This window comes from Phyllobates terribilis, unplaced genomic scaffold (genome assembly GCF_046119375.1).
Source record: "Phyllobates terribilis strain yellow unplaced genomic scaffold, ASM4611937v1 Scaffold_11__3_contigs__length_659146591, whole genome shotgun sequence".
In the NCBI taxonomy this organism is placed as follows: Eukaryota; Metazoa; Chordata; class Amphibia; order Anura; family Dendrobatidae; genus Phyllobates; species Phyllobates terribilis.
In genome coordinates this window covers 614223878-614241452 of record NW_027362771.1, presented here as the reverse complement: position 1 = coordinate 614241452, position 17575 = coordinate 614223878, and the positions used below count along the sequence as shown (strand labels likewise).

Sequence of the window (17575 nt, the reverse complement as noted above, 5' to 3'; positions counted from 1 at the left end):
CTCAGTGCAGTCACCCTGTGCAGATCGTGGTCTCCTCCACCCTCAGTGCAGTCACCCTGTACAGGTCGTGGTCTCTTCCACCCTCATTGCAGTCACCCTGTACAGGTCGTGGTCTCCTCCACCCTCAGTGCAGTCACCCTGTACAGGTCGTGGTCTCCTCCACCCTCAGTGCAGTCACCCTGTACAGGTCGTGGTCTCCTCCACCCCCAGTGCAGTCACCCTGTACAGGTCGTGGTCTCCTCCACCCCCAGTGCAGTCACCCTGTACAGGTCGTGGTCTCCTCCACCCTCAGTGCAGTCACCCTGTGCAGGTCGTGGTCTCCTCCACCCTCAGTGCAGTCACCCTGTACAGGTCGTGATCTCCTCCACCCTCAGTGCAGTCACCCTGTACAGGTCGTGGTCTCCTCCACCCTCAGTGCAGTCACCCTGTACAGGTCGTGGTCTCCTCCACCCTCAGTGCAGTCACCCTGTGCAGATCGTGGTCTCCTCCACCCTCAGTGCAGTCACCCTGTACAGGTCGTGGTCTCTTCCACACTCAGTGCAGTCACCCTGTACAGGTCATGGTCTCCTCCACCCTCAGTGCAGTCACCCTGTACAGGTCGTGGTCTCTTCCACACTCAGTGCAGTCACCCTGTACAGGTCGTGATCTCCTCCACCCTCAGTGCAGTCACCCTGTACAGGTCGTGGTCTCCTCCACCCCCAGTGCAGTCACCCTGTACAGGTCATGGTCTCCTCCACCCTCAGTGCAGTCACCCTGTACAGGTCGTGGTCTCCTCCACCCTCAGTGCAGTCACCCTGTACAGGTCGTGGTCTCCTCCACCCTCAGTGCAGTCACCCTGTACAGGTCGTAGTCTCCTCCACCCTCAGTGCACTCACCCTGTACAGGTCGTGGTCTCCTCCGCTCTCAGTGCAGTCACCCTGTACAGATCGTGGTCTCCTCCGCTCTCAGTGCAGTCACCCTGTACAGGTCGTGGTCTCCTCCACCCCCAGTGCAGTCACCCTGTACAGGTCGTGGTCTCCTCCACCCTCAGTGCAGTCACCCTGTACAGGTCGTGCCCTCTACCCTCAGTGCAGTCACCCTGTACAGGACGTGGTCTCCTCCACCCTCAGTGCAGTCACCCTGTACAGGTCGTGGTCTCCTCCACCCTCAGTGCAGTCACCCTGTACAGGTCATGGTCTCCTCCACCCTCAGTGCAGTCACCCTGTACAGGTCGTGGTCTCCTCCACCCTCAGTGCAGTCACCCTGTACAGGTCGTGGTCTCCTCCACCCTCAGTGCACTCACCATGTACAGGTCGTGGTCTCCTCCGCTCTCAGTGCAGTCACCCTGTACAGATCGTGGTCTCCTCCGCTCTCAGTGCAGTCACCCTGTACAGGTCGTGGTCTCCTCCACCCCCAGTGCAGTCACCCTGTACAGGTCGTGGTCTCCTCCACCCTCAGTGCAGTCACCCTGTACAGGTCGTGGTCTCCTCTACCCTCAGTGCAGTCACCCTGTACAGGACGTGGTCTCCTCCACCCTCAGTGCAGTCACCCTGTACAGGACGTGGTCTCCTCCACCCTCAGTGCAGTCACCCTGTACAGGACGTGGTCTCCTCCACCCTCAGTGCAGTCACCCTGTGCAGATCGTGGTCTCCTCCACCCTCAGTGCAGTCACCCTGTACAGGACGTGGTCTCCTCCACCCTCAGTGCAGTCACCCTGTACAGGTCGTGGTCTCCTCCACCCTCAGTGCAGTCACCCTGTACAGGACGTGGTCTCCTCCACCCTCAGTGCAGTCACCCTGTACAGGTCGTGGTCTCCTCCACCCTCAGTGCAGTCACCCTGTACAGGTCGTGGTCTCCTCCGCTCTCAGTGCAGTCACCCTGTACAGGTCGTGGTCTCCTCCACCCCCAGTGCAGTCACCCTGTACAGGTCGCGGTCTCCTCCACCCTCAGTGCAGTCACCCTGTACAGGTCGTGGTCTCCTCCACCCTCAGTGCAGTCACCCTGTACAGGTCGTGGTCTCCTCTACCCTCAGTGCAGTCACCCTGTACAGGTCGTGGTCTCCTCTACCCTCAGTGCAGTCACCCTGTACAGGACGTGGTCTCCTCCACCCTCAGTGCAGTCACCCTGTACAGGTCGTGGTCTCCTCCACCCTCAGTGCAGTCACCCTGTACAGGTCGTGGTCTCCTCCACCCTCAGTGCAGTCACCCTGTACAGGTCGTGGTCTCCTCCACCCTCAGTGCAGTCACCCTGCACAGGTCGTGGTCTCCTCCGCCCTCAGTGCAGTCACCCTGTACAGGTCGTGGTCTCCTCCGCCCTCAGTGCAGTCACCCTGTACAGGTCGTGGTCTCCTCTACCCTCAGTGCAGTCACCCTGTACAGGACGTGGTCTCCTCCACCCCCAGTGCAGTCACCCTGTACAGGACGTGGTCTCCTCCACCCTCAGTGCAGTCACCCTGTACAGGACGTGGTCTCCTCCACCCTCAGTGCAGTCACCCTGTACAGGTCGTGGTCTCCTCCACCCTCAGTGCAGTCACCCTGTACAGGACGTGGTCTCCTCCACCCTCAGTGCAGTCACCCTGTACAGGTCGTGGTCTCCTCCACCCTCAGTGCAGTCACCCTGTACAGGTCGTGGTCTCCTCCACCCTCAGTGCAGTCACCCTGTACAGGTCGTGGTCTCCTCCACCCTATGACCAGTTCCTGTCTTACATATTATGAGCCTTTGATCTTATATATTCGGTGTATTATAGTCGTCCGTCCGCTTTATTCCACTGAGCGATTGGTCACATGGTGGAGAATATTCCTGTCTCCTTCCACGTTCATCACCATTGTTTGAAGGTGACATTGTGCTGCGCCCCAGGTCTCCGCGCCCCGTGGTCATCAGGTACATAATGCAGATACCAGATGTACATGTCATGTATTTCAGGAATATGAGAGACTCCCTGTTGATTCTGGCTGCACTTTTATGCTATACAGGTAAGTCTGATGTATTATCTGTGCACTACATGGCGGTATGATTCATGTGTCACATATATATAAATTATGTGTGCACTACATGGCGATATGATTCATATGTCACATATATATTATCTGTGCACTGCATGGCGGTATGATTCATGTGTCACGTATATATATTATCTGTGCACTACATTGCGGTATGATTCACGTGTCACATATATATATTATCTGTGCAGTAGATGGCGATATGATTCATGTGTCACATATATATTAATTGTGCACTACATGGCAGTATGATTCATGTGTCACATATATATTAACTGCACTACATAGCGGTATGATTCATGTGTCACATATATTAACTGTGCACTACATGGCGGTATGATTCATGTGTCACATATATATTAACTGTGCACTACATGGCGGTATGATTCATGTGTCACATATATATTAACTGTGCACTACATGGCGATATGATTCATGTGTCACATATATATTAATTGTGCACTACATGGCGGTATGATTCATGTGTCACATATATATTATCTGTGCACTACATAGCGGTATGATTCATGTGTCACATATATATTAACTGTGCATTACATGGCGGTATGATTCATGTGTCACATATATATTATCTGTGCACTACTTGGCGTTATGATTCATGTGTCACATATATATTAACTGTGCACTACATGGCGGTATGATTCATGTGTCACATATATATTATCTGTGCACTACATAGCGGTATGATTCATATGTCACATATATATTATCTGTGCATTACATGGCGGTATGATTCGTGTGTCACATATATATTATCTGTGCACTACTTGGCGTTATGATTCATGTGTCACATATATATTAACTGTGCACTACATGGCGGTATGATTCATGTGTCACATATATATTAACTGTGCACTACATGGCGGTATGATTCATGTGTCACATATATATTAACTGTGCACTACATGGCGGTATGATTCATGTGTCACATATATATTATCTGTGCACTACTTGGCGTTATGATTCATGTGTCACATATATATTAACTGTGCAGTACATGGCGGTATGATTCGTGTGTCACATATATATTATCTGTGCACTACATGGCGGTATGATTCATGTGTCACATATATATTATCTGTGCACTAATTGACATTATGATTCATGTGTCACATATATATTAATTGTGCACTACATGGCGGTATGATTCATGTGTCACATATATATATATTAACTGTGCACTACATTGCGGTATGATTCATTTGTCACATATATATTAACTGTGCACTACATGGCGTTATGATTCATGTGTCACATATATATTAACTGTGCACTACTTGGCGTTATGATTCATGTGTCACATATATATTAACTGTGCACTACATGGCGGTATGATTCATGTGTCACATATATATTATCTGTGCACTACATTGCGGTATGATTCATGTGTCACATATATATTAACTGTGCAGTACATGGCGGTATGATTCGTGTGTCACATATATATTATCTGTGCACTACATGGCGGTATGATTCATGTGTCACATATATATTATCTGTGCACTAATTGACATTATGATTCATGTGTCACATATATATTAATTGTGCACTACATGGCGGTATGATTCATGTGTCACATATATATATATTAACTGTGCACTACATTGCGGTATGATTCATTTGTCACATATATATTAACTGCACTACATGGCGGTATGATTCATGTGTCACATATATATTAACTGCACTACATGGCGGTATGATTCATGTGTCACATATATATTAACTGTGCACTACATGGCGGTATGATTCATGTGTCACATATATTAACTGTGCACTACATGGCGGTATGATTCATGTGTCATATATATATTTACTGTGCACTACATGGCGGTATGATTCATGTGTCACATATATATATTATCTGTGCACTACATGGCGGTATGATTCATGTGTCACATATATATTATCTGTGCACTACATGGCGGTATGATTCATGTGTCATATATATATTTACTGTGCACTACATGGCGGTATGATTCATGTGTCACATATATATATTATCTGTGCACTACATGGCGGTATAATTCATGTGTCACATATATATTAATTGTGCATTACATGGCGGTATGATTCATGTGTCACATATATATTATCTTTGCACTACTTGGCGGTATGATTCATGTGCCACATATATATATATTAACTGTGCACTACATTGCGGTATGATTCATTTGTCACATATATATTAATTGTGCATTACATGGCGGTATGATTCATGTGTCACATATATATTATCTTTGCACTACTTGGCGGTATGATTCATGTGCCACATATATATATATTAACTGTGCACTACATTGCGGTATGATTCATTTGTCACATATATATTAACTGCACTACATGGCGGTATGATTCATGTGTCACATATATATTAACTGCACTACATGGCGGTATGATTCATGTGTCACATATATATTAACTGCACTACATGGCGGTATGATTCATGTGTCACATATATATTAATTGCACTACATGGCGGTATGATTCATGTGTCACATATATATTAACTGCACTACATGGCGGTATGATTCATGTGTCACATATATATTAATTGTGCATTACATGGCGGTATGATTCATGTGTCACATATATATTATCTTTGCACTACTTGGCGGTATGATTCATGTGCCACATATATATATATTAACTGTGCACTACATTGCGGTATGATTCATTTGTCACATATATATTAACTGCACTACATGGCGGTATGATTCATGTGTCACATATATATTAACTGCACTACATGGCGGTATGATTCATGTGTCACATATATATTAACTGCACTACATGGCGGTATGATTCATGTGTCACATATATATTAATTGCACTACATGGCGGTATGATTCATGTGTCACATATATATTAACTGCACTACATGGCGGTATGATTCATGTGTCACATATATATTAATTGCACTACATGGCGGTATGATTCATGTGTCACATATATATTAACTGTGCACTACATGGCGGTATGATTCATGTGTCACATATATATATTATCTGTGCACTACATGGCGGTATGATTCATGTGTCATATATATATTTACTGTGCACTACATGGCGGTATGATTCATGTGTCACATATATATATTATCTGTGCACTACATGGCGGTATAATTCATGTGTCACATATATATTAATTGTGCATTACATGGCGGTATGATTCATGTGTCACATATATATTATCTGTGCACTACTTGGCGGTATGATTCATGTGTCACATATATATTAATTGTGCATTACATGGCGGTATGATTCATGTGCCACATATATATTATCTGTGCACTACTTGGCGGTATGATTCATGTGTCACATATATATATATTAACTGTGCATTACATTGCGGTATGATTCATTTGTCACATATATATTAACTGCACTACATGGCGGTATGATTCATGTGTCAGATATATATTAACTGCACTACATGGCGGTATGATTCATGTGTCACATATATATTAACTGTGCACTACATGGCGGTATGATTCATGTGTCACATATATTAACTGTGCACTACATGGCGGTATGATTCATGTGTCATATATATATTTACTGTGCACTACATGGCGGTATGATTCATGTGTCACATATATTAACTGTGCACTACATGGCGGTATGATTCATGTGTCACATATATATATTATCTGTGCACTACATGGCGATATGATTCATGTGTCACATATATTAACTGTGCACTACATGGCGGTATGATTCATGTGTCACATATATATATTATCTGTGCACTACATGGCGGTATGATTCATGTGTCACATATATATTTACTGTGCACTACATGGCGGTATGATTCATGTGTCATATATAAATTAACTGTGCACTACATTGCGGTATGATTCATGTGTCACATATATATTATTTGTGAACTACATGGCTGTATGATTCATGTGTCACATATATATATTATCTGTGCACTACATGGCGGTATGATTCATGTGTCACATATATTAACTGTGCACTACATGGCGGTATGATTCATGTGTCACATATATATTAACTGTGCACTACATGGCGGTATGATTCATGTGTCATATATAAATTAACTGTGCACTACATAGCGGTATGATTCATGTGTCACATATATATTAACTGTGCACTACATGGCGGTATGATTCATATGTCACATATATATTAATTGTGCACTACATGGCAGTATGATTCATTTGTCACATATATATATTAACTGTGCAGTACATGACGGTATGATTCATGTGTCACATATATTAACTGTGCACTACACGGCGGTATGATTCATGTGTCACATATATATTATCTGTGCACTACATTGCGGTATGATTCATGTGTCACATATTTATTAACTGTGCACTACATGGCGGTATGATTCATGTGTCACATATATATATTATCTGTGCACTACATGGCGGTATGATTCATGTGTCACCTATATATTAACTGTGCACTACATGGCGGTATGATTCATGTGTCACATATATATTATCTGTGCACTACATGGCGGTATGATTCATGTGTCACATAGATATTAACTGTGCACTACATGGCGGTATGATTCATGTGTCACATATATATATAATCTGTGCACTACATGGCGGTATGATTCATGTGTCACATATATATTATCTGTGCACTACATGGCGGTATGATTCATGTGTCACATTTACTGTGCACTACATGGCGGTATGATTCATATGGCACATATATATTAACTGCACTACATGGCGGTATGATTCATGTGTCACATATATATTAATTGTGCACTACATGGCGGTATGATTCATGTGTTACATATATATTAACTGTGCACTACATGGCGGTATGATTCATGTGTCACAAATATATTAACTGTGCACTACATGGCGGTATGATTCATGTGTCACATATATATTAACTGTGCACTACATGACGGTATGATTCAAGTGTGACATAAATATTATCTGTGCACTACATTGCGGTATGATTCATGTGTCACATATATATTATCTGTGCACTACATGGCGGTATGATTCATGTGTCACATATATATTAATTGTGCACTACATGGCGGTATGATTCATGTGTTACATATATATTAACTGTGCACTACATGGCGGTATGATTCATGTGTCACAAATATATTAACTGTGCACTACATGGCGGTATGATTCATGTGTCACATATATATTAACTGTGCACTACATGACGGTATGATTCAAGTGTGACATAAATATTATCTGTGCACTACATTGCGGTATGATTCATGTGTCACATATATATTATCTGTGCACTACATGGCGGTATGATTCATGTGTCACATATATATTATCTGTGCACTACATGGCGGTATGATTCATGTGTCATATATAAATTAACTGTGCACTACATGGCGGTATGATTCATGTGTCACATATATATTAACTGCACTACATGGCGGTATGATTCATGTGTCACATATATATTTACTGTGCACTACATGGCGGTATGATTCATGCGTCACATATATATTAACTGTGCACTACATGGCGGTATGATTCATGTGTCACATAGATATTAACTGTGCACTACATGGCGGTATGATTCATGTGTCACATATATATATATTTACTGTGCACTACATGGCGGTATGATTCATGTGTCACATATATATTAACTGTGCACTACATGGCGGTATGATTCATGTGTCACATAGATATTAACTGTGCACTACCTGGCGGTATGATTCATGTGTCACATATATATTAATTGTGCACTACATGGCGGTATGATTCATGTGTCATATATATATTATCTGTGCACTACATGGTGGTATGATTCATGTGTCACATATATATATTATCTGTGCACTACATGGCGGTATGATTCATGTGTCACATATATATTAACTGTGCACTACATGGCGGTATAATTCATGTGTCACATATATATATTATCTGTGCACTACATGGCGGTATGATTCATGTGTCACATATATATTTACTGTGCACTACATGGCAGTATGATTCATGTGTCACATATATATTAACTGTGCACTACATGGCGGTATGATTCATGTGTCATATATATTAACTGTGCACTACATGGCGGTATGATTCATGTGTCACATATATATTAACTGTGCACCAGATGGCGGTATGATTCATGTGTCACATATATATTTACTGTGCACTACATGGCGGTATGATTCATGTGTCACATATATATTAACTGTGCACTACATGGCGGTATGATTCATGTGTCACATATATATTAACTGTGCACTACATGGCGGTATGATTCATGTGTCACATATATATTAACTGTGCACTACATGGCGGTATGATTCATGTGTCACATATATATTAACTGTGCACTACATGGCGGTATGATTCATGTGTCACATATATATTAACTGTGCACTACATGGCGGTATGATTCATGTGTCACATATATATTTACTGTGCACTACATGGCGGTATGATTCATGTGTGACATATATATTAACTGTGCACTACATGGCGGTATGATTCATGTGTCACATATATATTAACTGTGCACTACATGGCGGTATGATTCATGTGTCATATATATTAACTGTGCACTACATGGCGGTATGATTCATGTGTCATATATATTAACTGTGCACCAGATGGCGGTATGATTCATGTGTCACATATATATTTACTGTGCACTACATGGCGGTATGATTCATGTGTCACATATATATTAACTGTGCACTACATGGCGGTATGATTCATGTGTCACATATATATTAACTGTGCACTACATGGCGGTATGATTCATGTGTCACATATATATTAACTGTGCACTACATGGCGGTATGATTCATGTGTCACATATATATTTACTGTGCACTACATGGCGGTATGATTCATGTGTCACATATATATTAACTGTGCACTACATGGCGGTATGATTCATGTGTCACATATATATTTACTGTGCACTACATGGCGGTATGATTCATGTGTCACATATATATTAACTGTGCACTACATGGCGGTATGATTCATGTGTCACATATATATTAACTGTGCACTACATGGCGGTATGATTCATGTGTCATATATATTAACTGTGCACTACATGGCGGTATGATTCATGTGTCACATATATATTAACTGTGCACCAGATGGCGGTATGATTCATGTGTCACATATATATTTACTGTGCACTACATGGCGGTATGATTCATGTGTCACATATATATTAACTGTGCACTACATGGCGGTATGATTCATGTGTCACATATATATTAACTGTGCACTACATGGCGGTATGATTCATGTGTCACATATATATTAACTGTGCACTACATGGCGGTATGATTCATGTGTCACATATATATTAACTGTGCACTACATGGCGGTATGATTCATGTGTCACATATATATTAACTGTGCACTACATGGCGGTATGATTCATGTGTCACATATATATTAACTGTGCACTACATGGCGGTATGATTCATGTGTCACATATATATTTACTGTGCACTACATGGCGGTATGATTCATATGTCACATATATATTTACTGTGCACTACATGGCGGTATGATTCATGTGTCACATATATATTATCTGTGCACTACATGGCGGTATGATTCATGTGTCACATATATATTATCTGTGCACTACATGGCGGTATGATTCATGTGTCACATATATATTAACTGTGCACTACATGGCGGTATGATTCATGTGTCACATATATATTAACTGTGCACTACATGGCGGTATGATTCATGTGTCACATATATATTCTCTGTGCACTACATGGCGGTTTGATTCATGTGTCACATATATATTAACTGTGCACTACATGGCGGTATGATTCATGTGTCATATATATATTAACTGTGCACTACATGGCGGTATGATTCATGTGCCACATATATATATTATCTGTGCACTACATGGCGGTTTGATTCATGTGTCACATATATATTAACTGTGCACTACATGGCGGTATGATTCATGTGTCACATATATATTTACTGTGCACTACATGGCGGTATGATTCATATGTCACATATATATTAACTGCACTACATGGCGGTATGATTCATATGTCACATATATATTAACTGTGCACTACATGGCGGTATGATTCATGTGTCATATATATATTAACTGTGCACTACATGGCGGTATGATACATGCGTCACATATATATTATCTGTGCACTACATGGCGGTATGATTCATGTGTCACATATATATTATCTGTGCACTACATGGTGGTATGATTCATGTGTCACATATATATTCTCTGTGCACTACATGGCGGTTTGATTCATGTGTCACATATATATTAACTGTGCACTACATGGCGGTATGATTCATGTGTCATATATATATTAACTGTGCACTACATGGCGGTTTGATTCATGTGTCACATATATATTAACTGTGCACTACATGGCGGTATGATTCATGTGTCACATATATATTTACTGTGCACTACATGGCGGTATGATTCATATGTCACATATATATTAACTGCACTACATGGCGGTATGATTCATATGTCACATATATATTAACTGTGCACTACATGGCGGTATGATACATGCGTCACATATATATTAACTGTGCACTACATGGCGGTATGATTCATGTGTCACATATATATTTACTGTGCACTACATGGCGGTATGATTCATATGTCACATATATATTAACTGCACTACATGGCGGTATGATTCATATGTCACATATATATTAACTGTGCACTACATGGCGGTATGATACATGCGTCACATATATATTATCTGTGCACTACATGGCGGTATGATTCATGTGTCACATATATATTATCTGTGCACTACATGGCGGTATGATTCATGTGTCACATATATATTAACTGTGCACTACATGGCGGTATGATTCATGTGTCACATATATATTAACTGTGCACTACATGACGGTATGATTCATGTGTGACATAAATATTATCTGTGCACTACATGGCGGTATGATTCATGTGTCACATATATATTAACTGTGCACTACATGGTGGTATGATTCATGTGTCACATATATATTAACTGTGCACTACATGGCGGTATGATTCATGTGTCACATATATATTATCTGTGCACTACATGGCGGTATGATTCATGTGTCACATATATATTATCTGTGCACTACATGGCGGTATGATTCATGTGTCACATATATATTTACTGTGCACTACATGGCGGTATGATTCATGTGTCACATATATATTAACTGTGCACTACATGGCGGTATGATTCATGTGTCATATATATATTAACTGTGCACTACATGGCGGTATGATTCATGTGTCACATATATATTAACTGTGCACCAGATGGCGGTATGATTCATGTGTCACATATATATATATTAACTGTGCACTACATGGCGGTATGATTCATGTGCCACATATATATATTATCTGTGCACTACATGGCGGTATGATTCATGTGTCACATATATATATATTAACTGTGCACTACATGGCGGTATGATTCATGTGTCATATATATATTAACTGTGCACTACATGGCGGTATGATTCATGTGTCACATATATATTAACTGTGCACCAGATGGCGGTATGATTCATGTGTCACATATATATATATTAACTGTGCACTACATGGCGGTATGATTCATGTGCCACATATATATATTTACTGTGCACTACATGGCGGTATGATTCATGTGTTACATATATATTAACTGTGCACTACATGGCGGTATGATTCATGTGTCACATATATTAACTGTGCACTACATGGCGGTATGATTCATGTGTCACATATATTAACTGTGCACTGCATGGCGGTATGATTCATGTGTCACATATATATTAACTGTGCACTACATGGCGGTATGATTCATGTGTCACATATATATTTACTGTGCACTACATGGCAGTATGATTCATATGTCACATATATATTAACTGCACTACATGGCGGTATGATTCATATGTCACATATATATTAACTGTGCACTACATGGCGGTATGATTCATGCGTCACATATATATTATCTGTGCACTACATGGCGGTATGATTCATGTGTCACATATATATTATCTGTGCACTACATGGCGGTATGATTCATGTGTCACATATATATTATCTGTGCACTACATGGCGGTATGATTCATGTGTCACATATATATTAACTGTGCACTACTTGACGGTATGATTCATGTGTGACATAAATATTATCTGTGCACTACATGGCGGTATGATTCATGTGTCACATATATATTATCTGTGCACTACATGGCGGTATGATTCATGTGTCACATATATATTAACTGTGCACTACATGGCGGTATGATTCATGTGTCACATATATATTATCTGTGCACTACATGGCGGTATGATTCATGTGTCACATATATATATTATCTGTGCACTACATGGCGGTATGATTCATGTGTCACAGATATATTAACTGTGCACTACATGGCGGTATGATTCATGTGTCATATATATTAACTGTGCACTACATGGCGGTATGATTCATGTGTCACATATATATTAACTGTGCACCAGATGGCGGTATGATTCATGTGTCACATATATATATATTAACTGTGCACTACATGGCGGTATGATTAATGTGTCACATATATATATTATCTGTGCACTACATGGCGGTATGATTCATGTGTCACATATATATTATCTGTGCACTACATGGCGGTATGATTTAAGTGTCACATATATATTAACTGTGCACTACATGGCGGTATGATTCATGTGTCTCACATATATATTAACTGTGCACTACATGGCGGTATGATTCATGTGTCACATATATATATATATTAACTGTGCACTACATGGCGGTATGATTCATGTGCCACATATATATTAACTGTGCACTACATGGCGGTATGATTCATGTGTCACATATATATTATCTGTGCACTACATGGCGGTATGATTCATGTGTCACATATATATTAACTGTGCACTACATGGCGGTATGATTCATGTGTCACATATATATTATCTGTGCACTACATGGCGGTATGATTCATGTCTCACATATATATTAACTGTGCACTACATGGCGGTATGATTCATGTGCCACATATATATATTATCTGTGCACTACATGGCGGTTTGATTCATGTGTCACATATATATTAACTGTGCACTACATGGCGGTATGATTCATGTGTCACATATATATTTACTGTGCACTACATGGCGGTATGATTCATATGTCACATATATATTAACTGCACTACATGGCGGTATGATTCATATGTCACATATATATTAACTGTGCACTACATGGCGGTATGATTCATGTGTCATATATATATTAACTGTGCACTACATGGCGGTATGATACATGCGTCACATATATATTATCTGTGCACTACATGGCGGTATGATTCATGTGTCACATATATATTATCTGTGCACTACATGGTGGTATGATTCATGTGTCACATATATATTCTCTGTGCACTACATGGCGGTTTGATTCATGTGTCACATATATATTAACTGTGCACTACATGGCGGTATGATTCATGTGTCATATATATATTAACTGTGCACTACATGGCGGTTTGATTCATGTGTCACATATATATTAACTGTGCACTACATGGCGGTATGATTCATGTGTCACATATATATTTACTGTGCACTACATGGCGGTATGATTCATATGTCACATATATATTAACTGCACTACATGGCGGTATGATTCATATGTCACATATATATTAACTGTGCACTACATGGCGGTATGATACATGCGTCACATATATATTAACTGTGCACTACATGGCGGTATGATTCATGTGTCACATATATATTTACTGTGCACTACATGGCGGTATGATTCATATGTCACATATATATTAACTGCACTACATGGCGGTATGATTCATATGTCACATATATATTAACTGTGCACTACATGGCGGTATGATACATGCGTCACATATATATTATCTGTGCACTACATGGCGGTATGATTCATGTGTCACATATATATTATCTGTGCACTACATGGCGGTATGATTCATGTGTCACATATATATTAACTGTGCACTACATGGCGGTATGATTCATGTGTCACATATATATTAACTGTGCACTACATGACGGTATGATTCATGTGTGACATAAATATTATCTGTGCACTACATGGCGGTATGATTCATGTGTCACATATATATTAACTGTGCACTACATGGTGGTATGATTCATGTGTCACATATATATTAACTGTGCACTACATGGCGGTATGATTCATGTGTCACATATATATTATCTGTGCACTACATGGCGGTATGATTCATGTGTCACATATATATTATCTGTGCACTACATGGCGGTATGATTCATGTGTCACATATATATTTACTGTGCACTACATGGCGGTATGATTCATGTGTCACATATATATTAACTGTGCACTACATGGCGGTATGATTCATGTGTCATATATATATTAACTGTGCACTACATGGCGGTATGATTCATGTGTCACATATATATTAACTGTGCACCAGATGGCGGTATGATTCATGTGTCACATATATATATATTAACTGTGCACTACATGGCGGTATGATTCATGTGCCACATATATATATTATCTGTGCACTACATGGCGGTATGATTCATGTGTCACATATATATATATTAACTGTGCACTACATGGCGGTATGATTCATGTGTCATATATATATTAACTGTGCACTACATGGCGGTATGATTCATGTGTCACATATATATTAACTGTGCACCAGATGGCGGTATGATTCATGTGTCACATATATATATATTAACTGTGCACTACATGGCGGTATGATTCATGTGCCACATATATATATTTACTGTGCACTACATGGCGGTATGATTCATGTGTTACATATATATTAACTGTGCACTACATGGCGGTATGATTCATGTGTCACATATATTAACTGTGCACTACATGGCGGTATGATTCATGTGTCACATATATTAACTGTGCACTGCATGGCGGTATGATTCATGTGTCACATATATATTAACTGTGCACTACATGGCGGTATGATTCATGTGTCACATATATATTTACTGTGCACTACATGGCAGTATGATTCATATGTCACATATATATTAACTGCACTACATGGCGGTATGATTCATATGTCACATATATATTAACTGTGCACTACATGGCGGTATGATTCATGCGTCACATATATATTATCTGTGCACTACATGGCGGTATGATTCATGTGTCACATATATATTATCTGTGCACTACATGGCGGTATGATTCATGTGTCACATATATATTATCTGTGCACTACATGGCGGTATGATTCATGTGTCACATATATATTAACTGTGCACTACTTGACGGTATGATTCATGTGTGACATAAATATTATCTGTGCACTACATGGCGGTATGATTCATGTGTCACATATATATTATCTGTGCACTACATGGCGGTATGATTCATGTGTCACATATATATTAACTGTGCACTACATGGCGGTATGATTCATGTGTCACATATATATTATCTGTGCACTACATGGCGGTATGATTCATGTGTCACATATATATATTATCTGTGCACTACATGGCGGTATGATTCATGTGTCACAGATATATTAACTGTGCACTACATGGCGGTATGATTCATGTGTCATATATATTAACTGTGCACTACATGGCGGTATGATTCATGTGTCACATATATATTAACTGTGCACCAGATGGCGGTATGATTCATGTGTCACATATATATATATTAACTGTGCACTACATGGCGGTATGATTAATGTGTCACATATATATATTATCTGTGCACTACATGGCGGTATGATTCATGTGTCACATATATATTATCTGTGCACTACATGGCGGTATGATTTAAGTGTCACATATATATTAACTGTGCACTACATGGCGGTATGATTCATGTGTCTCACATATATATTAACTGTGCACTACATGGCGGTATGATTCATGTGTCACATATATATATATATTAACTGTGCACTACATGGCGGTATGATTCATGTGCCACATATATATTAACTGTGCACTACATGGCGGTATGATTCATGTGTCACATATATATTATCTGTGCACTACATGGCGGTATGATTCATGTGTCACATATATATTAACTGTGCACTACATGGCTGTATGATTCATGTGTCACATATATATTATCTGTGCACTACATGGCGGTATGATTCATGTCTCACATATATATTAACTGTGCACTACATGGCGGTATGATTCATGTGCCACATATATATATTATCTGTGCACTACATGGCGGTATGATTCATGTGCCACATATATATATTATCTGTGCACTACATGGCGGTATGATTCATGTGTTATATATAAATAAAGTGTGCACTACATGGCGGTATGATTCATGTGTCACATATATTAACTGTGCACTACATGGCGGTATGATTCATGTGTCACATATATTAACTGTGCACTACTTGGCGGTATGATTCATGTGTCACATATATATTTACTGTGCACTACATGGCGGTATGATTCATGTGTTATATATAAATAAAGTGTGCACTACATGGCAGTATGATTGATGTGTCA

At 39.9% G+C, this 17575-nt stretch overlaps 1 protein-coding gene across 1 annotated transcript in view; it reads left to right on the top strand.

Annotated features, from left to right (window-relative positions):
• Positions 1–17575, top strand: part of LOC141165406 (uncharacterized) — a 41466-nt gene that overhangs the window by 10839 nt on the left and 13052 nt on the right. The window contains exon 2 of the mRNA XM_073651006.1: positions 2902–2951. Within this exon, the coding sequence (XP_073507107.1) occupies positions 2906–2951 (46 nt within the window). The 5' untranslated portion in view covers positions 2902–2905. The remainder of the gene's footprint in view (positions 1–2901; positions 2952–17575) is intronic.